This window comes from Sprattus sprattus (genome assembly GCF_963457725.1).
Source record: "Sprattus sprattus genome assembly, chromosome: 11".
NCBI lineage: Eukaryota > Metazoa > Chordata > Actinopteri > Clupeiformes > Clupeidae > Sprattus > Sprattus sprattus.
Genome location: NC_137909.1, coordinates 25,593,161 through 25,619,445, shown reverse-complemented (window position 1 = coordinate 25,619,445; position 26,285 = coordinate 25,593,161). Strand labels below are relative to the sequence as shown.

The window sequence follows — 26,285 nt, the reverse complement described above, 5'->3', positions numbered from 1 at the left end:
ATGAATTTGACTATTGAGATCACTGTACTGTATGTTTCCCTTTGTTTAACATCTCATGAGGTGGGAATTCTGACCCTAATGTTAGCCACATGCCGTTTTATGACTCAGGTAGCCACCTCTGCCATATAAGCCGACCTCAACCTGCCAGCAATAGGTAACTGATAAATACATGAAGCTCACAATGGACGATCTGTCTATGAACCCAGAGAGAGAAGGACAAACACAGAGAAAGGGGTGGGGATGGGGGGACTGAGGGGCGACAGAGAGAACACTTTCACCCCAAACACAAATGTAACATCAGTGACAGCATGGGTGGCATGCAACAGCCTCCAGTTTGGGGAGCAGCACGCAGGCTGAGTTCCCAGATGTTTCATATCCACCCCGGACAAATTCATCAGCCTCAAGCCAACATGCAGCTTATGTAAACATCACCTAAAGGCAAGAGTTAAAGATAAAGAAAAAAAGAACTTTTACCCGTTTAGTAGAAACCCTAATCCACCAGATCCATTGGAAATCGTAAGAAAACAACCCCTTGGTAGTAAATCCCTTTTCTTTTGTTTCAGGTGATTACTTGCCCCGCCGTAGACTACGCGTCGCTGAGAAACATTTGACAAATAGACGAGTTCCACTGCCTCGAAATCTCATGGAAGGCGTATGAGCAGAAGTCTAGAGCCCCTCCTACCTGGGACGTATAAGCTATTCGTTTTCTCTGACCGGACAAACAGGTTTAGGACGAATCGACCTTCCACACTCCCAATTCTGACAGGAGAAGGGATCCTCCAGAGGACAACAAACGCAATTTCTTAAAACAAATATGACAGTGTATTACAACGACGTCCAAAAAGTCATCGAAGCAAATTAAGAGAGAGCCGCGCATCACTGGCAACTTAGTTAGATCCTTCCTTCCTTTCCTCTCAAATTTCGCTGAAGGCGGGTCCAGCATCAAACATGATCCATGACATCAAGCTTTTTTAGTTTTAGTTTTCCCCCACAACGTTTTCAGCATCATGGTCGAACATTTTCATACATTTTCTAATCATATGGCAGCCTACCCGCTTAGTTAATAAGACGCGTCATGCGCATGTAGGCTCATGATCAAATTAGGATACTTTGACGATTGTATGTATTAAGCATTTCAAGATTATCTTGTGTTGGGGCAAGACGGCGGTTTTCTTGAACGATAGCCATGGGGATTTTTGGTGCTGCCTACCCCATTCCACATCTGGCGGGATCTTACTTCCGCTTCTGAGGATGTTGTCTCCATCACAGGTTACTTCACCTACAAAAGGACACCGTCCAGTCATTATAAAAGGAAAATCCACTCTTGAGAAACTTTTGTGGTGTTGTGATGTCACACTGTATTGTATTCTAAACAATAGAAATGTGAATTTCACACAGGGTTTTATTACCTATGTTGAAGAGGCTTTTCAAGGACTGAGTCAGCAGGGATGGCACAATTAGTTGCACTGGGGTTGGAGCTCATTGTTTTCACAGTTGCCATGGCTGTGGATGGTAGGTGGCCGTACACACCTTTAGAGCTCAGTGTTTTTCCCACCAGCGATAATCATGCCTGTGCATCGCCGACGTAACCGTAGATATCGCTTACGGTTAAAGTATCCGCATCTCTTCAAAGTATCCAGAAGTCTTCGTTGTTGGGTGACGTTTTTAATATTGAACATCTTTTGCTCAATTTACCTTCTCAGGAGCGTCCGCATGATTTTCGTTTACGATAGGCACGCTAAAGAAAGTTGTCACGCACAACCAACAAGTGGCAGCAGCTAATTTTTGGTAATCTTAGGGAAACCCTCTATTGACGTTAAGAGAAGTGGGTGAGAGAGTCTGTAGCACGTGACAGTGTAATAGAGACTGCACTGCGAAACAAGTATTTGTCAAACCAACTGTGATGTATTCACAAGGCCTTTTAATAAATACAAAATATTTTATATTTTTTTTGATGAAGGTGTCAATATCTGTGATACACACAGACTGCCATCCTTCATATGTCACAAGGTTTATTTTCGCCAAACACCATCGCCATGATTTTGTATAGATTTGAAAAAAAAAAAAAAAAGAAATACAACTATTTGCCCTCATGACCTTTTGACCTTTGGAGGTCAAAACACCTGTGACGCACACATACTTAATCCTTCATAGGTCACAGGCTTCTTTTCACAAAATACCATTTTTTTTTAAAACAAATAATCAAATTAATCTATAGTTTATCTACAGTTATCTATACAATCTATACAAATGTTAAGGGTTGGTAAAAAGTATTGAATAAGTCTAAATGAATAGCAAGTGGCAAAATGCTGGGCTGTTTGTCTTCAATTCACCGGTGGTTAAAAAATGATCAGCAAAAGACCAATGGCCTGCCAGCTGTCTCCCAGTGGGCCGACAGTGGTGCACTGGCTCTTTACTACATGGGATGGTATTTCGTGGAATTTCTAAATCATATCCTTGGCATAATCTATTTGAAGTATTAGCCACTAAATATAAGTTGTTCATGGCAGCCTCCTAGAAGGCTCTCAAGGTGAAAAATGACATGCAGCCAATACAATGCAAACAAATCTGACCATTAGTATTAATCTTTTACAGCAGACAGTTCGTTTCTTCATAAAGATAAAAATGCAAAGTGAGGGCAAAGCAACTCACTTCTATTCTAGATACTTTGACTAGACTTAGTCAAAGTACTGACTAAAGAATGATCTACTCATTGCATCTGGTCATGGGTGCATTTCAATATTGTTTCTTCTATTATTGTTGACCATGTTAATATCAAAGTCTGTGCCCTATCCTGGCCTACTTTACCTTTCTTATCTCACCTTCATCTCATCTTATCTTACCTTTATGACCGCCTTCAGTTTGTACACGTCCACAATGAATCATCCAGTCATCAGAATCAGAATCATGTTTATTGGCCAAGTACATTTTCACATACAAGGAATTTGACTCCAGGTTTAGTAGCTCTCAATGTACTTACACTGAAAATATACAGTATAACACAACAGTTTAGGATAAAATAAATAAATATGATATATATTATATAATAATAAAAAATAATAATTTGTAGCCAACTGTTCATTACATACAAGCATAAGTTAAGAAGGTCCCCAAGGCTCAGTGCTCGGGCCCCTGCTCTTGTCTTTGTACATGCTACCCCTGGATGCTGTCATAAGGAAGCATCTACTATAACTATCCATGAAACCTGATGGAATTATACAACTACCTAAGATAGAAGCTTGCCTGGATAGATAGAATGCTTTCTGACCAGATGTAGCAACAACTCACTACAGTTCCATAATTCATATTGATTTGAACTGAGTTGTTGACTACTGCAATGCTTTCTGACCAGATTTAGCAACAACTCACTACAGTTCCATAATTCATATTGATTTGAACTGAGTTGTTGACTACTGCAATGCTTTCTGACCAGATTTAGCAACAACTCACTACAGTTCCATAATTCATATTGATTTGAACTGAGTTGTAACACAGGGGTCTTATAGGCAGACACAACACTGTGGCCAATGGTAGACAAAGATGGTCAAACACAGGGAATCTAGGGCATTACACACTGACTCAAACTGCTAACTGAAATACTCGCTGATATATCACAAAAAGGGGAAATTCAGTTTAAAAATAGAACCGTAACACTAAATTAAACACTTATGGTACTGATATACGCCAGCAAAGCGAAGTTATGTATTCCTTTCATTCTAACTCGGTGACAGTCCCAATCTCCACGACCTATTGCTTTTTTGCATTCAAAAGTTCAACTACATTGCTTTCCTTGTATTTTTTATTGTTTACTTTCGCGTCATTACACTTTGATCTAGCCAGTTCCGGGTTTGCCACAGCCATTATTATGCTACTAATAAAAATTAAACTGGCAGTCCAGACTAACTGTGCCACTGCTAGGTTGCGCAATTGGCGTATCTGGCGTACAGGTGAGGGCGCCAAAGGACCATCTAATCGTGTACTTCTAGCCTAGGCCAGTATTTGAGTTTTCCAGAAACCAAAGGTATGACGACAGAATAGAATTTGAGAGAGCTGATATAGCAGGATTCTCAAGAGATTTGATCAATGGCTTGAGGATACGGTTCGGATCCTCTGTCAGTTGTCACGTCACCAAATCAAATGCGGCTGCTTTGAGATGCCGGGCCAGCCATCCGGACTATCCCTTTTCTATGTCTGGTAGTCATGGCAACTGTGCAGCATGTGTTCATGAAAACAAGAGGCCAGTCATTCTTCAAAATGCAGAGTCTTGCTACACAGTGATCGGGGACGCCATCTTACATTGATCAATCGGCGGCTGGTTATCATGAGCGGAATTAAGTTGCCAACCGACGCGTCGGTCGCCGAAACCGGTCACAGCACTGTAACTTCACGGGAGCGCAAACCGAGTGGTGGGGTGCTGAAGAGACTGAGGTCCAGGCGCAGCCAGGTAGACTCTAGGCCAGTCACTGAAGACGAGCTCCGGGAACAGGGTCGGAACATCACTTCTGAGGAAGTGCTTGGTCTTCGCGCTAGCACGCGGGGTATGTAGCTTACTGTTGTGGTAACAAAGGTGGAGGAAGTCGTTATTTTGTATGCAATGAAATTATTAGCGACCCTGTTGCTGCATCGCTAAAAGGATATTATTGACGTGGGTCTGAAGAATTAAAAACACCTGTTGATTTCTGATGGGCAACTTTGACATTTCTACTGGTTGAACTGGGTTTATAACAAAGACCTTGTCAGCGTTTTAAGCGATAACAAGCTAGTGATGTAAATTGTTTATTATTATTATTACCATTATGATCGCTCAAAACTAGTATTTGAAATGGTAGCCTACTGTGAAGGTTACTGTTTACGAAAGAATGGTACAGAGCCAGGTCATGAACTGCAGCGAAATCTGTAAGAACCCTCCAATTACCAATCTCTATTGATCATCTCTACAGATTATCTGTGTAAACCAGAGGACAACATCTACAACATCGACTTCACACGCTTCAAGATCAGAGACCTGGACACGGGCACTGTGCTGTTTGAGATTGCTAAACCGCCTCACTCTGGTAAAGCACAGCACAGTGTCCAACTGTCACATATTCTCTGTAGGAATGTACTGTATATTTTGGCAAGCATGCACGTTTGTTTCCTGTCTCTATCTTGTTTTGTTTACACTTGGCTGCTCGGACCCATGACAAGGATACCTAGCATGTCAAATAGTTTTGATAGGTGGTGTATGTGTGAAGTATGTATTTGTGTGTGATGTAATCTAATGAGCTGTCTGAGGAGAGTGATATGTGATTTGGGTGTGTATGTCTCTCTCAGTGGAGGATGAAGAAGATAGGGAGGCAGATTCCTGCGCTGGACGTTATGTGCGCTACCAGTTCACCCCTGCTTTCCTGAAGTTGAAAACAGTGGGAGCCACGTGAGTAATGCAGCACATACACGCATGCTCACACACACACACACACACACACACACACACACACACACACACATACACTCACCTTTCTGCGCACACATTGTAACATGCACATTTAAGTGCACACACGCTCGCACAAACCAGAAGACACTTGGTTATAACATTCCCTATTGTTCACCTCCTTTCTATCTCATTTGTGTCCTCTCAACCACTATCTGTACTGCTTGAACCCTTACTCTTTTAAAATGAATGCGGTAGTCTACAGCCAAACAGTCACTGTCTCCTCCACATGCTCTCCCCCCCACCCCCCACTCCTCCCCCACCCTCCCCCATCCTCCCCCACCCCCCACTGCCTCCCCCATCCTCCCCATCCTCCCCCACCCCCCACTCCTCCCCCATCCTCCCCATCCTCCCCCACCCCCCACTGCCTCCCCCATCCTCCCCATCCTCCCCCACCCCCCACTCCTCCCCCACCCTCCCCATCCTCCCCCATCCTCCCCCACCCTCCCCCATCCTCCCCCCACTCAGAGTGGAGTTCACAGTGGGCCCGCAGCCCCTCAACAGCTTCCGCATGATCGAGAGGCACTACTTCCAGGAGCACCTCCTCAAGAGCTTCGACTTCGATTTCGGCTTCTGCATCCCCAACAGCCGCAACACGTGCGAGCACATCTACGAGTTCCCCCAGCTGTCCGACGGCATGAGTGAGTCACTTCCTTCCCCGCCCGTCCCCATCGCGTCCTCCATCTTCTCTGCCTGCCAGGGCTTCGAACATAAGCATAAACTGTTTCTCCTCACCATGGATACGGGTTGTGAGAGAGAGAGAGAGAGAGAAAAGCAGAGGGATAGAGAAGAAGTGTGAAAAACAAAGCACCATGCTGATGAAAGAATGACTTAAATCAGTGAAACTGATGTTTAAATAGCGGAGTCATAACTATAGATCTGAAAAATGAGTATGGGAGCTTTTGTCATATTAAAGTCACCCAGTGCAACTTTATGTAAACATTCAATGAAAAATAAACATTCAATTTCTTGTCTTTTTTTCACGTAGTAAGTTTCAATAACTCCATACCATTACATCGTCATTCAAGGAGCAAAGATGAGACGTCGTTGTGTGGTGAAAACTGATAGAAAATCGTAAACAACAACAATCGCCGGTGGGAAGAGGCCATTTTTCCATTGACTGGAATCCTGCTGTATTTATTGTAGGTTACAAAAATAAAGAAAATGGCGGCGATTGTTGTTGTTGTTATCGATTTTCTATCAGTTCTCACCACGCGACGACGTCTCATCTTTGCTCCTTGAATGTCGATATGTAATGGTATGGAGTTCTTGAAACTTACTACGTGTAAAAAAGACTAGAAATTGAATGTTTATTTTTAAGCCTCGAAAGTTGCACTGGGTGCCTTTAACACCGGTAATTAGTATTTACGGCTCTATTGGGAACAGCCTGATACAATTATCCATTCACCAGCTGAAATATGATAGCGCTTGATGGACTTTCATGATTAGCGCTAAAATGTCAGTAATCAGTCTTGTGAATGTACGGACAGACTGGTATTTTTACCTTCAAAATGCATATCTATTACCAGCACAGCCAGCAGTGCAGCATAGTTGCATTTGCATTCATGTTCCCAGTCTTTTCAAATGCAATATGAGGAAAATGTTTGACTAACATCCAATGGTGTGCGTGTGTGTGTTTGTGTGTGTGTGTGTGTGTGTGTGTGTGTGTGTGTGTGTGTGTGTGTTCTTCCTCAGTTCGCCAGATGGTGGATCATCCATATGAGACACGTTCTGACAGCTTCTATTTCGTGGACAACATACTGGTCATGCACAACAAGGCTGACTATGCTTACAATGGGGGGCAGTGAGGTGAGGGTAAGAAAGGGAGAGACAGAGGGAGAGGGAGACAGAGAGAGAGACAGAGACAGAGACAGAGAGAGAGGGAGAGGGAGAGGGAGAGGGAGATGGAGATGGAGAGAGAGAGAGAGAGAGATAAAGAGAGAGGGAGGATTCTTGGGGGTGTGGTTACTTTTACAGTAGAAATGAACTTTTTTAACTCATATTGTCCCTTCAGGGCACATATTTCAATTTCCTCAGAGCAAAATGAATGTGAAAAAAACATGTTATTGTACTGTACTTCAGCCAGCAACATGTGTGCTCTGGCATGTCCTCTGTCCTGTGCCCCCCCCCCCAAGCTGCATTCTCCTGGTATGAAAATGTTTGAAGGGATCTCACGGGCCACTAGCCCACGCGCAATCAAATATCCCGGTGAAACGCACAGGTTGGCAGACGACAGGGCTGTGGAGAGCCTGTCCCCCTAGCCATCTTGAGTTCTCCTCTTTTCCTTTCTTGGAATACTTGAATGTTAGTCATCACTGAGAGCTTTTTTGTTTTGTTATTTAAAGGCCACTGTGGTTTTAGGGGTGTTCCTAGCTGTCTGAAGCAGGCCTACAGAGTGTATGTCTGGCTAATAAGTCTTTTCTGTGAAAAGGATGCTCATAGCCAATGGGGGGGGGGGGGGGGAGGTGTCACTGTCCCTCTCTCACTGTCTTTCCACCACCTCTCGTGTACAAGTTTTGTGAATGAGTTTGGATATTTCCACACAGTGATTGTAGGGCAATGTTTGATATTATTAGAATTCCTGTTACTCACTGACACAGTCACGGCCCCTCTTCAGCTGTCTGCCCGTGGCAGGTGTACTTGATGCTGCACTCAGAGAGAGAGAGAGAAAGAGACACACACACACACACACACTCACACACACACACACATACACTCACACACTCACACACACACACACACACACACACACACTCTCTCGCACACACACACTCACATGCACACACACACACACACACACACACACACACACACTCACACACTCACACTCACATGCACACACACACACACACACACACACACACACACAGAAGCAAACACTCATCTCACTGTCAAACTCACATGCCCGCCCACACACTAATACACCCTTTCACAGACTCTGCAGTTTCACCCAGTGTGGCAGATGTCAGTGTCGAGCGCGATCAGTTATCTAAGCTGCTCCCTCTCTCCACCGCTAATCTGAGTGTGTAACCTGAGAGTTGCACTACAAGAAAGAAAACACTCCTGCATTCCTGCTATGCTCAAAAGGCTTGACCACTGAGCCATTTTTATTCAACTGATGTTGAGGTAAAATGCCTGGTTCACACTATAAGTCACACCTGTCTGTCTGTGTATGTGTGTGTGTGTGTCAGACATTGAGAATGTTTGGAGTGCTATGTTCAGATTTTGTCCGGCTGTGTAGATGTTGTAGATGTTGATGTAGAATTGCAAATGCTCAGTTTGTAAAAAGCTTCAAGTGTGAATTACAAATCGGAATATTAAGATTTGTGTGAGCTCTGTGTATGATCTCTTTGTGTCAGTAAGACAGGTGAGAGTAAGACAGGTGAGAGTAAGACAGGTGATGGTAAGACAGGTGAGCACGGAAAGGTATTTGTCACAGGAACTGGGAACTCTATCGTAGCGTAGGACATAGAGAGCACATAGAGCATTTTGTGGTATCCTTTTGCTGTGTTTGGTGACATGCTGTGTGATTTGTTACAAAATGTTATTTTGTCACAAATAAAGTTTAATTTGAAATAATATAACTCTCAAGAGACCTCATGTGTTGAATGAGTTGTTTTATTTCAGGTTTTGCTGTAAAATGGCATTCACTTTCGGTTGGACAACACAATCAAGGTTTGGCCCAACCACAAAAAAATGAATGGATCTTTGCAGGATATGACTTTGTAAACAAAGCTGACAGACAAAGGCTGGATCTGCCAAAGGCAGATCAACCAGTTATCATGGGGAGGTTTCTGTGAATTGCAGTTCCAATTATGCCCAGTAGATGGGGTGGTAGGACAGAACAAGCAGAGCTCACTCCAATGGGAAGTAAAGTGATTCATCACAGACCTGTGTAAAAAACACTGATAATTAAATAAGCACAGGAAGACAGAGATAAATAACAGAAAAAAGATTTGTCTGGTTAAAAAATGAAACTGCTAGATACACAAAACAGGATCATTCCAGCCAAGCTTGGCTGTCCTCCTGACCTGTGAAAACCCTCCCTTGGCCGATCAGGAAAGGTTAGCGGCGGATTTATTACCTGCTCCTTTTCTCCCTCTCTCCCTCTCTCCCAGTCCTCTCTTTTTATCAGTTTCTCTCTGTACTCCTGTCTCTTGTTCCTTGTTAACCAATCTCATTCTCTCTCTCCCCCGTCTCTCTCTGCACCTTTCTGCCCCTCCCTCGCTCTATCTCTCTGTTTTCCTCCTTTCTTCCTCGTTCACCTGGTAACCAGACCTCAGGAGGGGGGTGTTAAGTTTCCACTTTCCCAGAGAAGGAGACAATCTGAGCCTCACAAAAGTGCACAAAAGCACCATGGCACCCTCCCTCCCTCCTCTTTCCTCGTGCTGTCCCTCCCTCCCTCAACGGGCTCAATCTGTTCTCTCTAATTCGCTCTGTCGCTCTCTCTCTCTCTCTCTCTCTCCCTCTCTCTCTCCCCCTCTCTGCTTTTGTATCTGTCTTTCTCTAGAGTAAATATTCAAGCTCATTGAAGGGACTTGAATAACAATAACATAACATAATGTTTACATTCATGAAAGCAGACAAAAACTACTTCTTGCACTGATTTAACGTGCCTCCCCTAGATGTCAAACCGGATGACAATGGACAAAAAGCTTATGCAAAGATTTCAGACAATCTGAAACCATTGTCATAGCAGCCGTAGCTTACTACGGCATTTCAATACTAATGAGTGAGTCATTCAAGTCTACAAACAAATCCTGGCTGCTGTTGTAGTCTTGTTGGAACGGCTCTGCCAGTCAGGTCCTCGCCAGGAACACAATCACCCACACAAACACTGAACAGGGTATTCCCGAGAGCTCATTGGTGGATGGAAAAGGGCAAATTGTTTCCCTGGTGATGCGGTAAGTGGAAGCTGAGATCTAGATGGGTGTAAATGTACCTACCCAGCTGAGAACTGTAGCAGCCAGAGCAGGACAGAGATTCACACACACTCCTTGAAACCAAGTGCCCTTTTCTTTTTACCTTGACTCACGTGTGTGTGTGTGTATGTGTTTTTGTGAGTGTGTATATATTTTTATGGTGTTTATGGGTTCTTTTAAATATATATGCGTTTAGATTTATATGTGTGTGTGTTCCTATTATTCTGTGTGTGTGGGCCTGTGTGTGTGTGTTTGCCGTTGAAAGCCATCGAAACCAGAGCAAGCCCACTTAGCTCAGGCTGCTGCCTTCCAATGGAGCTCAGAGTGACGTGGCTGCTGTTTTCCACTTCACTGCTGGTGTTGCTGCTGTTGTGTTGTCGCCGTGCGAGAGCCAATCACAGCACGCGGTGGCAGATGCAGGCACTGAGGAGGTGGATGGTGTGTGCGTGTGTGTGTGGGGGGGAGGGGGGGGGATGTGTGTGTGGGGGTGGAGCTTACGCGGGCTGATCGATGACTGAGTCGAGCAGAGCACATGACATGGTCCATCCTCGCCATCTCTTAATTTACGTCTCCTCCCATCAATCAATTAGGTCGGCTGTGGGCCTGTGTGTCTGTGTTTGTGTAATTACTCTGGCGTGTTTATCTACCCGTGTCAATCACGGCACATCTATACTATACTCTTCGTCGTCTCACTACACCCGCGGCGCACGTCTCCTCTGGTCACCGGTGTCACATTTCACTACTTAACTATAAGTGTTTCTTGGGGCATTACCTGCTCAGAGGGAGGTTAAAGAAACAGCACGTAAATACACAGGGACGTCCTGTGCTCTTGGCTGTGCAGGATCTCCGGAAACCCCCAGCCCCCCCTCCCACCAACCCCCACTCCCACTCCGCACTGGGTGTCATCCCTATCCCCTCTCCTGTGTCTCCCAGAGACTCCCTGAGGGTTGGCATGGAGAGGACCAGGACCAGGACACGGGGTTGGGGGGGTGGCGGTTGGCGGTGGCGGTAGCGGTGGGGATAAAAATAGATGTCAGGAATGGCGTTGATAGGCTGGGTGAACAGAGGAAAGAGATGGGGGGCTGGGAGTGGAAAAAGGATTATAAGAGATCCATGGGAGGGTTTGGGGCCTTTGGGCCCCGGTGTAACTTTAAAGTGTTTTGGGACGGTTGTGGTGGGGGGATTGGTCATGGGTGACTGCTGTGAAATCGCTCCTTGGGCCCGGAGACCAGGAAGGATGGCCTCTGTCCTCATTTCAAAGTTAACCACTGTCTTGGATATAACACACACACAGATATGCGGACAAGCAAATGAACCAAGATGAAAACAAGATGTCTTTATGACAGATTTATCATGTGTGTATATATGTGTGTGAGTATGAGTTTTTATTTTGTTTTTGTTTTATTTACGTCTGATTAACTCACATTTAACACACAGGAGTGACAAATGAGCCGTCAGATGTGAGTGTGTGCTCTTGCAACACGTCTGAAGCAATGGCGTAATTATTGCAGTGGAAACTATGGAAACTATGAAGGCTCTTTGTCGTCCCCATGCTTGTCACCAAATTGGTGTGAGTACATACATTGCTGTGTGTGTTTGTGTGTGTGTGTCAATGTGTCCTTGTAAACATATATTGTGTGCGCAAATCCTTGTCTCAGTTTCAAATTATGACAAATTAATCTTCCCGAGAGGCTTCCCTGTTTCCCAGCCAATGACGAATGCGTGAAATGCTGCTCAGGTTGCAAACCTAATGCCTCTGCTCACTCCCACCGCCAAAGCCACTGGCAGGTGCACTTTACCATTTATAAAACCACCCTGTCTCTCTGTGTTTCCTTCCTCTCTCACCTCTTTCTCTCTCTCTCTCTTCCTCCCTTTCTCTCTCTCTCACTCTCTCGGTTTCTTTTTCTCTCTTTCTTCACTCCTTTGTCTCTTTCCCCCTGCCACACCTTCCCCTGAGGATGGCAAGATTGTGTGCGAGAGGAGAGAGAAGAGAGGGAGAGGAGGAGAAGAGGAGGAGGAGCTGTGTGTTCTGGCACAGGTGTGCTTGTTAGTGACTCACTCCCATAGTGCCCTGCACTTCCTCTTTCCTGACACCTGCCAGGTGAGGAAACAGTCCGACCGACCGAGGCCTACCTCTGCCAAATCCACTAATAAGCACTCTGGGTAATATAGGACTCTGTGGAGCCTGGGCCTGCATTCTTTATCTCTCTCTCTTGCTCTCTATTTCTCGCTCTCTCGTTCTCTATATTTCTCTCTCCCTTTGTCATTTTATCGCTGTCTCTCTCTCCCTCTCGGACTCACTTTATGGCTCACTCATTTACACACACACACGCACGCACGCACGCACGCACGCACGCACGCACGCACGCACGCACGCACGCACGCACGCACGCACGCACGCACGCACGCACGCACGCACACACACACACACACACACACACACACACACACACACACACACACACACACACACACACACACACACACACACACACACACACACACACAGACACTCTCACACACATGCACAAACCCATACATCTTGGTTGCAGCTTAATGTATTCAGAAGCGAAGGACTGATCATGGGAGAAACAGAGGGTGAGAGAGAAAGAAAGAGAGAGAGAGAGAGAGTCCTGCAGGCTCACCCGCTACCTCATTCATCTTTGCACATTTCTAACAATGAAAGATGGACGGGGGAAACCTAAACAAAGGGGCCAAAAGTTGGAGGTCCTCCTTCACCCCTCTCCAGTGCTGCCTCTCTAAGTAGGTCCCAGGGCCTCGGGGTCGAAGGTCAGGACGGAACAATAGCCCCTGCACTCCAGGGTCAGCTGTGGTCAAGCCAACAAAAAAGGAGAGGTGTTGGATAGGCCTAACTGAAACGGTTGTTTGAGGGGTGAGGGTGTGTGAATACATAAAAAAGAAAGAAGGAAAAAAGAAAAGAAAGAGAGAGAGAAATGGTTAGCACAACTGGTTACTTGAGGATTGGATGTCAGCAGCATCGAAAAGAATAGGTTTGAAAACACTGTAGTCCTGCTTCACTTTGAAGTGGCCTTCAGAGCTTTCAATGGCCTTCTTTGGGTCAATTATATAATGACAAATCTTAAGACAAATCTTAATTTCTGCACAATGAATAAGCATATGTAATGTAATAATTAGAATGAATAATACGCACATTATGTGATGTAATACTTACATATTATCATTTAAAAAAACTTCTCAGCATGGAATGGTAGTAGTGCATTTACATTTACATTTAGTCATTCAGCAGACGCTTTTGTCCAAAGCGACATACAAGGGAGAGAAAAGTAAAGCTAAGAGCAATAAAAACCTGCTGTAACAATAAATACTGCTTTTTAGTTTTTTCAAGAAATAGAAAACGACATAGAAGGAAAAAGAAGTGCGGGACTGTCACTACTTAAGTGCAAGTTAAGCCAAGGTGCCAGTTAGGAAGGGAGGTGCTCTCTGAAGAGTTGGGTCTTCAAGAGCTTCTTGAAGGTAGAGAGGGACGCCCCTGCTCTGGTAGTGTTAGGCAGTTCGTTCCACCAACGTGGAACTACAACTGAGAATAGTCTGGATTGCAGTGCTTGCACGGTAGTGACACTGAAGGAAGCGTTTGGTTATATATTTATAAAATGATTACTAATACACAATTCATCCATGTAATTAAAACGAGAAATTACAGTGTAGTAACTCTCTTCTCTCTTATTCACACATCATAAATATGAGTGCCATCTTACCCCTGCAGCAGTTGTTCCTTTGTTTTTCTCTTCATCTTTCATGCCTCTGACAGCTTGAAAAGACAGCCTTTGCTTTGCCAGAGAACTCTGAATGGTCGAACAAAAGTTGCATATGACAAGAGATTTCACAGAACACATTTCTCCCCCATCAGTTGGTCTTTTCCTGCCGTCGAGCCCAATTCTTTCTCGCCTCAATCTACTTCCCTCACTGTATCTGTAACAGATTTTTACTGCTCTCTTTCCCCGATCAATCTACCTTTTCAAGACTGTAGGGCCTATCTGTTTGCTTCATTTCATTGTTCATTCTCTTTCTCAATTTTTTTTTCAATCTCTCACAATTTTTTTTGTCAATCTGCAAACTAATTCCTTCCCCTCCCCCCTCTCGATTCTCTCTCTGTCTTTCTCTTTCACTCTCTCTCACTAACTCACTCACTCACGCTCTCTCTCTCTCCCTCTCTCCATTCAAAGCCATTGATCATGCATGCAGAAATTTAGCACGCCCATAGGCCAGTCAGAATAGGCGCTGTCCTACATACTGTCCCCCCCCACCCCCACCACACTCGAACACTCACTGTATCCTGCTGCACAACCAGCATACGGACAGTGCATTTCACCAGACACACACACACACACACACACACGCTCTCACACAGACGTGTGTTAGGCACAAACCTTCAGTGCTTGTGCATTAGGTACACCAGGACCAAGTTCCTGGAGAGGATTAGGGTGTTTGGCTATAGACAAGTTTTAATTGTTTCTGTACTTTTTGTGGGAGTTTTTTGAGTTTTCTGTGGCTTTCTCTTGTTTTTTCTCCCATCCAGTTTTTAGACACAGTGCAGCTGTCAAAATGTTTTTTTTTTTTTTTTTTGTTACTTTCAAAAGATCAAGGCTCACCAGTACATTTGCCACACACATAAATGCATGTGTACACCAATGATATATAGTTTTGTAGTGCCATACGTTAGTCTAATATTTATAGGAAATAGACATTTACAGATCCAACAGTCTTGGATCTTTGTTATGATTGCAGTCACTTACCCTAAACAAATTAACAGTATAAATAAACATCATGTTTTTACAGTATGCAATTCTTCATAATCACACATCATTCAAAGTATTAAATATGTTTTATTCAGCAAACACAAATGACCAAGATCAACAACATCTTTTTCATATAACACACATATTTCATAGATGGGCATGTTTGTGCATAGCGTGCAAGAGAGCTTGAGAAGCACCTAAGGCTTGATCTACTATGTGTGAGAGATGGAGAGGTAGCTGATGACAGAGAGGTAGTTAATGGGTGGAGTTTCCATGCATGCTAACAAACAAATGAAGGTCGAGAATCTGTACAGGGAGACAATTACCTGGGGAAACAAAACCATTAAGAACTAAATCCACATAGAATCAAAGACGGTAGGTAGCAACTGTGAACCACTGTAAGTTTAGAGTCTGTGATACATGGAGAAAATTGGTTATTTAAGACTTGGTGCTGAAACCTGTCATTGTTTTGTTTTGTTTTTAAGTATATAACCGTCTTTGCAGCAGTAAATTCACAGGCCTATATCCAAATCCAACAATAGCGCTATACAGCTAAGTTGAGGCATGCTTTTCTGATGCACATCATTATTAAGACAGATTCATTACTTGATATAGTTATTTGATGTTATGTGGGTCCTGATTTTCGTGTCGACTCATTGGTTTTAATGTACCAAAAAGTTCCTTGAAATTTGTTCCTGGAACATACACAGCAAAAGCAACAAAGAAAATCCTTATTTCCTGAAATAGTTCCTGAGTTCCTGAAATACTTGAACACTGAAAACTGAATTATGGTAACATGTTTCTTGATTTTGCATGTTACATGAGTGACACACAAGACTAACAAGCTAGTGTTTGTTTGTTTGTTTGTTTGTGTGTGTGTGTGGGGGGGGGGGGGGGGGGGGGGAGTAAAGTGCTCAGGTGACTGCCTGGACTGGGATCAAAAGTAGTGCTTATGAAAAGCTTGTAATCTGTTGTTTAGGCGTTTAGGCTGTCACATGGGGACATAGGACGGAGTGAGGGGATTGTTTGGGGGGGGGGGGGGTTAGTGGGTGTAGCGGCAGGCCTTGGCTAATGAGAAGGGGACATTGAGAAGACTTATATACAAACACACACACAGACTAACCTGTTACTCTGTTAAAATGGGCAGGTTTAAAGCACTATCTTTTCATCAAGCTATTGACCAACAATAAACAGCAAAACAGTATTGATACTAGTGTTGCACCGATGCCATTTTTTGGCTCCGATACCGATACCGATACCTGGCTGTGCAGTATCGGCCGATACCGATACCATAACGATACCACTGTTTGAAATTTGAAAAATATTTTTTTTTTAATCAATGGTTTGGTCCCATGTATAATACTAGTGTAACAGTAAGAAAGTCAAATTACATTTCTTGACAGTTTCAGCACTTCAGACATAACTGAGGACTAGTCCTCTATAATTGATGGTTTACCTTACTGAGCAGCACAGTGGCTTTTCTGATTTTGAACACAATAGAGTTAAAGTTTGGTCAGTTCTTTTTTTTTTTTTCTTTCCCTGTATTGTTTCTTTGTGTGTTTGTTTTGTTTGTGGACCAAACCATTGATAAAAAAAAAAAAAAAAAAAAAAAAAATTAAAAAAAAAAAAAAAAAAAAAAAGTATCTGCACTATTTGTTGGTACTCGCCGATACCGATACCACCATTTTAGTGCTGTATCGGGGCCCTATCCGATACTGGTATCGGTATCGGTGCAACACTAATTGATACAAGGAGAACACTATTATTAGAGTATTACTGAGACTGTCACAATTCAAACCATTAAAAAAGGCTTTTAATCACAATAACTATAAATAAGACAATCATTTTTCAATGATTTTTAGGTCTAAATGTGCTTTGTAGTTTTTCAAAGGAGAAAATAATTCGCATATTTTGCAAAACAGCACTCGTAAAAATCCCTTCTTCGACTTATTATCATAAAGGCTTCATTAAAAATCTGAATTCAAAACGAAACAAGTTACCAACTTACCACTAACACAACAGCTAAGGACAACAGCTAAGGACATCCAAACCAGACTCAGCGTCACTTTGCAGCATGAGCTACTGTAACGGAAACCTCGTTATGGCTACTGACGGCAATACAGTCAAAGACATCCTCTGACTAATCACACCGACTCTGAGTGAACAGCTGGGATTACATCCGAGGTGTCGACTATGATTCTATCTTTAAATCATGAGTGGAGCAGTGCATTAACTATTCCAGGGATGTTGATCTCTGTTCTGACCAATGCCACAGCAAAGGTCTAGGAATGACCTTGCACACAGCATGCCACAGACAGTGGTTGTCCCCCCGAGATGATGATGATGATGATGACATTACACATTGCTAGGAGAGTCGGTGGTCGTCTCTTCCTGTATCTTACGAACCCATAAAGCGAGGCAGCCTCTGTGCATGACTCGAGGGCGGGCTACTGTACGGTAACATGAAAGAGGCGGGGAGGGGTCGGAGAGAGAGAGGGGAGGAGGGAGAGTCGCGGGGAGTACGGCAAAAAGAGGGGCAGAGGCGGAGTCTCTGCTCTTGAGTGTGTGTGTAAACCACGCTCGTCCCTCCTCTTCTAGACAGGCCGCCCCCCTCCCCCACTCCCCTCGGCCACCCGCCCCTGAGTCTGCAACTCCCCGCTCCCTCGCACCTCACAGTCGGGAACAGAGGTACGGAATGGACACGGAAGGGAGCCAAAGCAGCCTGTCCTCTGCGGACTCCCCGCACGACCCTTGGTAAATCTCCCTATTCGCTTACCTGCTTCAGGGCTCGGCCTGCCGCCTCCGAAAGATCACCCCGGAGTTAGTGGGGAGACCACCGGAGCGCGGAGACAAAAGACAAACGTGCTCGTTCTGTTGTGTTCTTTCAGTGTGGTGCACTGGACCGTGTTTCTCTGCCGCGCACCCATGCAGGACCTCTAGTCTTTTTGTTGTTTCTCATTTGGGAAGGCGATGATCGCAGTTTATTTAAACTTTTCTATTTTGTGAGGATGTGTACGTGTCGGTAATATCGGCCCGACCAAAACCAATATTCTTATCCTAACAACATGGCCGAATATGCATTTACTTTATTAATCTGATTGTTTGTGTATTGAATGTTTTATTTTTGTTTACCCTGCGTTGTTTAGATTGAACCTTGATTGTGTTTTCACGTGTCGTACTTTCGCTCTTGTCTGTTCTTTCCAGCAAAATGTTCATCGGGGGTCTCAGTTGGCAGACAACACAAGGTGAGATGTCCTGCGTGATACTTCATAAAGTCCCTTAATACAAATAGCCTGCAATGTCGAGTGCTATCAGCAGCTCAGTAATCTGCTGTCCACTTTCGACCAGCTTTTGAAATTGCCTTTGTCGTTTTCCTGTGGGAATGTGAAAGCCCTCAAAGTTCGTAAAAAGAAAGTAAATAGTTGGTTCGGTACTGGCGAAATCAAAGCATTCATTCAACACGGATCAGCGTGCGGATTTACGTGAGGGGCTAGAGCGCTGTGACGGGGGGCTGTGGGGATTAACAGCAAATGCATTTAACATTCCATATTTAGATACATGTTAAATTGTTAACCACAATTTTAAACGAGACGAAATGTTTATTAGCTAGAGTTGAGACTCCTTTTCATGGGTATTTAAATCAGATAGCTTATGGCGGTCCATCTGTGTTGTTCCTTTATATGCTTACGACAGGGTATTGTTGTTTGCGCCTCTGAATCTTATGGTAAACCACATGCCCTGATACACTGTTCATTTTTCATGTAGGGGTAGATGCATGCTTTTACCTGGGATGCCCCGTTCATTGCTGTGTGGAAATAGTGTTATTAAAAATGCTTTAGAGCACGTTGCACTTTCATGCTCGAGGCTTGTGGCTCATGGAGCCTACTGGATTCTGATTGAATGGAATCTTTTAAAACATTTGAATGAGTGGCGTTACGGAACACAATTGGTCTACTCTGGACTGCATCCCCCCCTCTCGTTCGTAGTAAGATTTGCCTCATGGAGCAGAATAACCAAAACACTTGACTTACATTTGTGCTGTTTACTTTTCTCCACAGAGGGACTGAAGGAATACTTTTGTAAATTCGGAGAAGTGAAGGAGTGTATGGTGATGCGGGATCCGGTTACGAAGAGATCGAGGTGAGGGAGGCGTGCGCTCATCAGTGCCCTATCACAGGAGCGCTCTCTGCACACCGCTGCCATTTGTTTATTTATTTTTCTCAAGTCGGTTTTATGGCCCCACAGAGAGTGCATACTCTGTTCTAATATGCTGCTGTCTTACTTTTTGCCTTTAGGGGATTCGGTTTTGTCACATATGTTGACCAAGCCGGCGTGGATAAAGTTTTGGCGCAGAACAGACATGAACTCGACTCGAAAACAGTAAGTGTCTGTACTCTCTTCCTGAACGAGGCTTTGTCAATTTTATTATGACAAGGGAAATCAAATAGGCTTATTTCAGACAGTGTGGAACTCTTCATAATCTGTACATAGCCTACGGCATGCAGATGGCCACTGCTCTTTGTCACTCTGTCGGGGGTAGAACTTTGTAGATTGTCAAAGACTCTGGTTATCATGAGAAGTGTCAGGCGGAAATATCACGCGTAAATATTGCTTGACAGCCTTTACATTTGGAAGGAGCGTTTCTTTCCTTGGAAAGTATGAGGAGGTTTGAGGGATCAACCACTGTGCCCCATTTTCTCTCGCGCCCCTTTGCTCCCCGCCCACCGAGAACTGGTCAGGCGCGCGCAACATGAAAGCGTTCTTTCTTGCTGTTCATCGCTATGGTAACATGGGGACCGAGACGGGACTGCTTCTCACTTTAGAAAAACTTCCCTCTGTGGGTACAACACTTTAAAAAAAAATAATACAAGTGATAAAAAGAAAGATTGTTTATGAAAGAACTGCCTTTGTAGATTATGGACAGACAGGATTCACAAATTCAGAAAAATATTCATCTTCATGGGGGCAACTTGGTAACTCTGAATGATTTTCAGGTAGCCTACTGAAAACTTTCATCTTGCTTATACCCCTCCCCCCACATGTACGGGAGGAGGGAGCATGTTTTTGCAGATTTTCTCCCAGTAGGCCACAATTCTGAGCAAGCACCTCAGTGCCTCTGTATGGTGTGTGTGTGTGTGTGTGTGAACACTGTGTACCCTACAGACAGCATTGCTACTGACAATATGTGGCCCAGAGCAAGAGTTTGCCACCATTGATGGCAGGACTAATGGCTCTATTTGAATAAGCACGAAGACTGTGTCAAAGATTGCATGTGGGTCTGTGTGTGGAGCAGCCTATTCATGGTCCATTGTCAGTGATAAATGTGGGTGTGTCAGCACAGACAAAACAGACTGATCCTTGCCACAAGGAGAAGAGGGGTGTTCCCCACAATAGCCCAGAGGGGATAGGAAAAGGAGGAAGAAAGAGAACACCGACTGTTGTTTGTGTGTTTGTTTATTTTCTTTGGAAGCACAAGAGAGGCCCCCTTCCCAGCATCCACGTCTTTTTGGTATGAGAAATTTGCTTTAATCTGCTGAAGCAATTGAAGGGAAGTCAGATGTGTGGTCTTAGAATGTTTTTTTTTTTTTTCCTAAGTCTCAGAAATAGTGCCTAATGCAACACAGGAGACGGGAAAGAGCCTTCCCAGATCAGTTGTCGTCAGAGAATTGGCACGGCAACCATCAGTCACAGGGGACACCTTTGTGATTTTGTTTCCATGTGCATCCAGTGTCTCCATAACAACTTTCTCAGTCATCCGAAATGCACAGAGCACAGAACGCCCAGGAGCCCTTAAAACAGGCAAAGCTCTGTGTGTTTCTGAAAGGTGACTGAAGCCGTGTTATTTTAAACTGGCCATGACCACACCATGATAGGCACCCCAGGTACATGTCATGGCAACAGTAATTATTTCATTCGTTGTGGACGCCATGTTTAAGAAGCAGTTATGACGAGTGGTTGCAATCTAGCGAGAGTAGTTACAGTGGCATGTCCTTTTCGGTCACAAGTATAGTGAACATGTATTGTACTGCTGGTGAAGTATGTTGTTCGGCGTGTGGTTCAACGAAAAGATCTAAGCAAGTGCTTGTAGCTACCTTTGTGCTTGCGAGTGCCTTAGTTTTGGTTTAGTGCAGTCACCAGCCGCTGCTGCGATAGGCGCAATACTGACGTGCTGACTCGCCATCATGGCAGCTGCATTATGGTGCTGAGTAGGGCTGTTTAGTCTCTGTGCATTTCTCTCCCAAAGATATTAGTCCCCCTTTCAGCATGTCGTTGCCCTCTCCAGAACCGTACCCCTTTTGATACTGTAGATGTAGAAGGCTTTTGAATTTGGAAGGCCTTTGAATGCTGTCTCAGTGTGCGTGGTTGAGGTGCGAAGGCTAATCTTTGTGCTAATGGTTGCTGGTTGTATTTGAATGGCCACTTGCATACATGTTTGAGAATGAAGTGGCTGTGTTGTGGTAATGGCTTACGGACTGGGATGTTGGGGGACGCTAGTGTAGAATTCGTTGGGGTGGGGTGGGGGAAGGGGGGGTAATGGGTCACTCTGGGTTATGTTGTGATTGGTTGGTCCAAGGAGAAAAGTTGGAAGCCATTTTGATAGATAAGATTGTTTTGTCAAGGTTCCCTGCTGTGCCACTGGTTCTGTCTGACATGCGGCAGTGAAAAACTATTCAATGTTCAATACAAAATGCCCATCGCATACCATCCATCTGGGTAACTGCTCTTGTGAGTGATACATTTATGTTTTATAGTGATATTTGGCAAGCAATAGAAGCCCTCTTTCTCTCTTCCTCACATCTCTGCCACTCAACTCCTCCCAATATCTTGCTCAGTCTTACCCTTTCACCCTCTCTTCCTCCCTGCTCCTTTCCATCGTTCACTTCAGCCAGGAATGGCCATTGTTTGACCTGCGTGAGATGGGATGAGAAGAAGAGTGAGATTCCTCTTTGGAAACTGAAAGAATGTGCCATGCTGGGTCTGTTTTTTTACGCTGTCGACCCTCGGTGGGAGTGAGACAGAAAAAAGGGAAAGAGACAGAGAGAGAGAGAGCGAGACAGAGGAAGAGAGAGAGAGAGACAGAGGGAGATGGGGTGGGGGGGGGGGGTGGTGGGGGGGGGGGGTGGTGGGGGGGCATGGGAGAACGAAAGAGGGGCTCAGCTTTGAGAGAAGGGGACATTTTGTGGAATCCCACATTAGAAAAGCAAAAAAAAAAAACCTGGTGGCGAACAAACAAGGCAGCCGTCGGGGCTTATTTCCTTGGCGTTTGCTTATAACACACATAAGTGGGCAGGGGCTCAGTGAGTGCGGTCTTCCTTGAGCTCTCGCAGACACAAGCGGGTAGTCTGTGCGGGCAGTTTGTTGTGAATGGAGGACTTCTCCGGGGGTTGCAGCCCTGTTTGTGTGTTTTGGAGAGGCGTAGAGGGAACTGAGAGAGGGTTATGAGTGCTCCGGTCGCCCCTGGATGTAATGAAATGTGAAAGGGGCCGGGATCATGTGATGGCCGACTTGGGGCCCCCTCACGCCGAAGGCCGGACATTACAGGACAGCTGTGAGAAGCATGTGTGTGTGTGTGTGTGTTGGCGGCAAGGGGGGTTGGCAGTGGGGTTTGGGCCCATGTGGGGGGACAGGGCACATGCTCAAGTATGGCCAGTCTTATACATCAATCTCTTAGTACCCTAGGAGTTACCAAACTTCCTAGGGTAGAACAGCTCATTTTAGAGCTCTCCCACCTCGTGCTGCTGTTTTGAGTTATGCTAATCTAAAACTAGCTTGTGCAACTAGCCCTACATTGGATTTTTTGTAAACTATTTTTTTACTCTTCCTTTTGGTAGTAGGTTGACATATGTTTTACCGGATCCTTAGTTCACAGTCTATCCCTTGTTGACACGCCAACATGGAAAATGGGTGACTTTGTCAGTCTGCTTCTCTTCAAGCTCCACCCCAGGCCAGGATTGGTCACACATCACCCACAGAGTCCTTTTAACATCAGTTTTACAAAACCAGACCAAAATTGAGCAGAAAAGGAGCCAGTTGCCCTGAATCCGTGGACATACAAAAAAACTCTTTCTTTGTTCTGTGCCCTTAAAATGACATTATAGCTGTGGGTCAAGAGTCTTTTTTGTATTAAAAAAATAAATAAATGTAGCACCTTTTCGAAAATTGGTGCGCTTGACAGAGATGCACCTGGTGTGGGCCAGAAGGCCTCTATTAGTGCTGAATACGTGGGTGGAGGAGACATATTGTGCAAGGTTACTGCTCTATGGCTTGGTTAGTAGTCAGCTATCTGATTCCATCGAGATTAGTTCCAGTGTGCTGACGACAGGAGAAGAAGATGGGGGCTAGGGAGAGACGGAGAGAGAGAGAGAGATGTAGGGAGGGAAAGCTAGAGATCCTTCAGCTCTGGAATTAGCAGGGATCTCACATGCAAGTAATCGGATTTTCGGAAAACAAACTGGATTGTACTTCCGAGGTCTAGCTGGTGCTAAAGCCTCTCCCTGGATTGTGTGCATGTGCTTGCGGGAGTGCGTACCTGTCCTCGTCGTGACCACTTACAGACGCTCACTCAAACACAGGCACATACATTCACACACACACACGCACGCACGCACACGCACACACACACAAACACCTTTGTCATTTGCTGGTATGGGGGTGGGGTGTTGTCCCTCATTAGTGAGCATCGTTAACTAATTGCTTTGCAGTTGCTCATCCAAGCAGATTGACCTTGATGGCCGACTCCCATGTTTGTTCGCCCACCACTGAGCACTCCGCTGCACTTTGCCCCAGCCATCGTCCCTGAGCAGGGCCCTCTACAGCAACCCCAGACCCCCTCATGTAGTACTTTACAGTAAACCCTTCTGTCATTTATCCCGTAGAGCACTAGCAGTATGACTAGCACATGTGTGCCAATGACGTCAAGTCAGTTTTTAACGAGTTGAGTCATCAGACTAGGAATGAGAATGAACTCCTTGGGCTTGGCCTTGCCTTGTGGTCAGCTTGTGCCTGTGTGTGTGTTTGTGTGTGTGTGTGTATGTGTGTGTGTGTGCATGGTTGGTCAGTCCCAGTGTTTCGCCTGTGTAATACAAGACCTCTGTGTGCCTCTGTGTGTGTGTGTGTGTGTGTCCTCGTGCTTGCGTGTCTGTAAGCAACAGAGACAGTGAGTGTGTGTGTGTGTGTGTGTGTGTGTGTGTCAGGCTGCGTGATTCGATCGGTTGATCAGCGGCTGGAGCATGAGGAGGGGGCAGCAGAGTGCATTGGAAGGGTAGGGGTTAGGGGCTGGGGGTGCTTGGGGGGGGGGGGGGTGGATGGGATGGGAGGGCCCCCAGCTCCTCTGCCCGTCTCCAGGCCCATCTGTTTGGGGCTCCTTTGTCCCCTTAATTAATGAAAGAGGGGGGGCTGCCTGCTGGGCACTGCCTCGCCAAACACAATCAGGCCCGGCAGAGTTTCCATGAGGAGTTTTTGTTTTACCATGAATGGGAACTCGCTTTCCCTCTACTTTGCCTTCTCTCTCTCTCACTCTGCCGCTCTCTCTCTCTCTCTTTCTCTCTCTCCCTCTCTCTTTTTCTACTGCTTGCTGATTTTCCCTCTCTTGTACTCGGGCTCAAACTTTCTCTGGGCCCTCTCCTTTTCTCTCGTGCTTTTTTCTCTCCTTCTCCCTTTTTCTTTCTCCTTCCTATCTTCTTTTCAGCTTTAATCCTAAATGAGTTGGGACGGGGCTGTATCTGCTATTGAAAGGGGTGAAAATGGTTTCAAAACAACACGGCTTTTAAAATGACATGCAAATGGAGAATGGCATGAAGGGACATCCAGTGTGTGTGTGTGTGTGTGTGTGTGTGTGTGTGCCCTCGGTAAAAACCACTGGGCTTCTGTTGTTTTGTTTTCACGTTCTGCTCTGCGTTGCTGTTGCAACTGCACCCACTGATGACTCTCACTTGTCTTTGTTCTGTCTTGTCTGTCTGTCTGTCTGTCTGTCCAGGCGTGGCTAGCCGCGGGAGCGTTTGATGGCGCGAGGTGACTATCAGCGTAGTCTAGAGATCTAAACCTTCAAAAAAAATCGTAGCACTAAAACCTTATAGGCACCGCCCAAGACATACTCTGGCCACGTCTGTCTAGGGTCTGTCTAGACTTTGGCTCAAAAATGTAGCATGCATTGCACAGCCTTCTGTACTAGTGCTAGTGATCAGTCACTGTACTGCAGAGGACGTGGTACAGGATCAGCTAGCGTACCATAGATACTCTACAGTGCCTTTACCATAGACACTCTACAGTGCCTTTACTCTGACAGTTAACCGGTGTGTAACTACTGCATGGCATGAAGTAGACTAGCTCTGTTCTCTAGTCATACGGCGCACATGTTTTGAGCTTTTGTAACGGTAGTCCACAGTCTTCATACTCTCACGTTTGCCATGATTTATGTAGATGCCTGGTTTGTAAATAGGTATTGTTTAAATTGTATCTACATGTGTTGTTTTGTTTGATTTGGGCTCAGCTATCAGACATTTTTGTATAGTTATATACAGTATATGTATAGTTTTGGATATTAGCTTTTTGTGCTGTTAGTGCCCTTGAATTATTCTGCCTGGAAAATATTTTTGTAGTCGTCATAATTATAACAAGTCGCTTAGGTGATTATTTACTAACCTTTTGGAGAAAATGGTCTACAAAACAGGTGGTAGCATATTTTCTTCCGAACTAAAATTGAAGACCAAGTTGAATAGCAATGTGTTAGAGGATTATTTACCCCCCAGCTATCATATTCTGTTGCTACGATATTGCGAAACCCATATTAAATGTCACAGTCCAGCTTCCTGTTGCCTTTGGTAAGCACGTGGTCACAGTTGGTCTTCGACAGCCTTAGTCAAAGCTGTTGTCGTGGTCACGACTGGACCTGTGGCTTCTTGTGATGTCCAGCTGGACGTGACAGACACACACACACACACACACAGACACACACACACACACACACACACACACACACCCACACACACCCACACACACACAAACACAGACACACACACTGCTTCAGTCTTACACACAGGTCCCAGTCAGGACCAAGCCAATTCCCAGCCGTGCATTTTATTACCAGTTCACAAGCATAAGGGTACACTAGTGTGT

At 44.9% G+C, this 26,285-nt stretch overlaps 2 protein-coding genes across 3 annotated transcripts in view; both read left to right on the top strand.

Annotated features, from left to right (window-relative positions):
* Positions 1 to 4,321: 4,321 nt before the first annotated feature.
* LOC308372573 (protein unc-119 homolog B-like) lies at positions 4,322 to 7,278 on the top strand (the record flags this gene model as incomplete). Its single annotated transcript, XM_080847772.1, has 5 exons — positions 4,322 to 4,538; positions 4,941 to 5,054; positions 5,314 to 5,413; positions 5,939 to 6,111; positions 7,166 to 7,278. The coding sequence occupies 5 exons, from the start codon at positions 4,322 to 4,324 to the stop codon at positions 7,276 to 7,278; spliced, it is 717 nt and encodes a 238-aa protein (XP_080703898.1).
* Positions 7,279 to 12,279: 5,001 nt separating this feature from the next.
* Positions 12,280 to 26,285, top strand: part of LOC308372807 (RNA-binding protein Musashi homolog 1-like) — a 26,691-nt gene continuing 12,685 nt past the window's right edge. Inside the window, exons 1-4 of one of the 2 annotated variants that reach the window (XM_080848131.1) lie at positions 12,280 to 12,493; positions 18,375 to 18,415; positions 19,229 to 19,310; positions 19,466 to 19,550. In XM_080848131.1, coding sequence (XP_080704257.1) covers positions 18,379 to 18,415; positions 19,229 to 19,310; positions 19,466 to 19,550 — 204 coding nt within the window. In that variant the 5' untranslated portion in view covers positions 12,280 to 12,493; positions 18,375 to 18,378. Of the gene's footprint in view, positions 12,494 to 17,809; positions 17,925 to 18,374; positions 18,416 to 19,228; positions 19,311 to 19,465; positions 19,551 to 26,285 lie in introns of those variants that run through there. The other variant, XM_080848130.1, reaches the window with a different exon arrangement.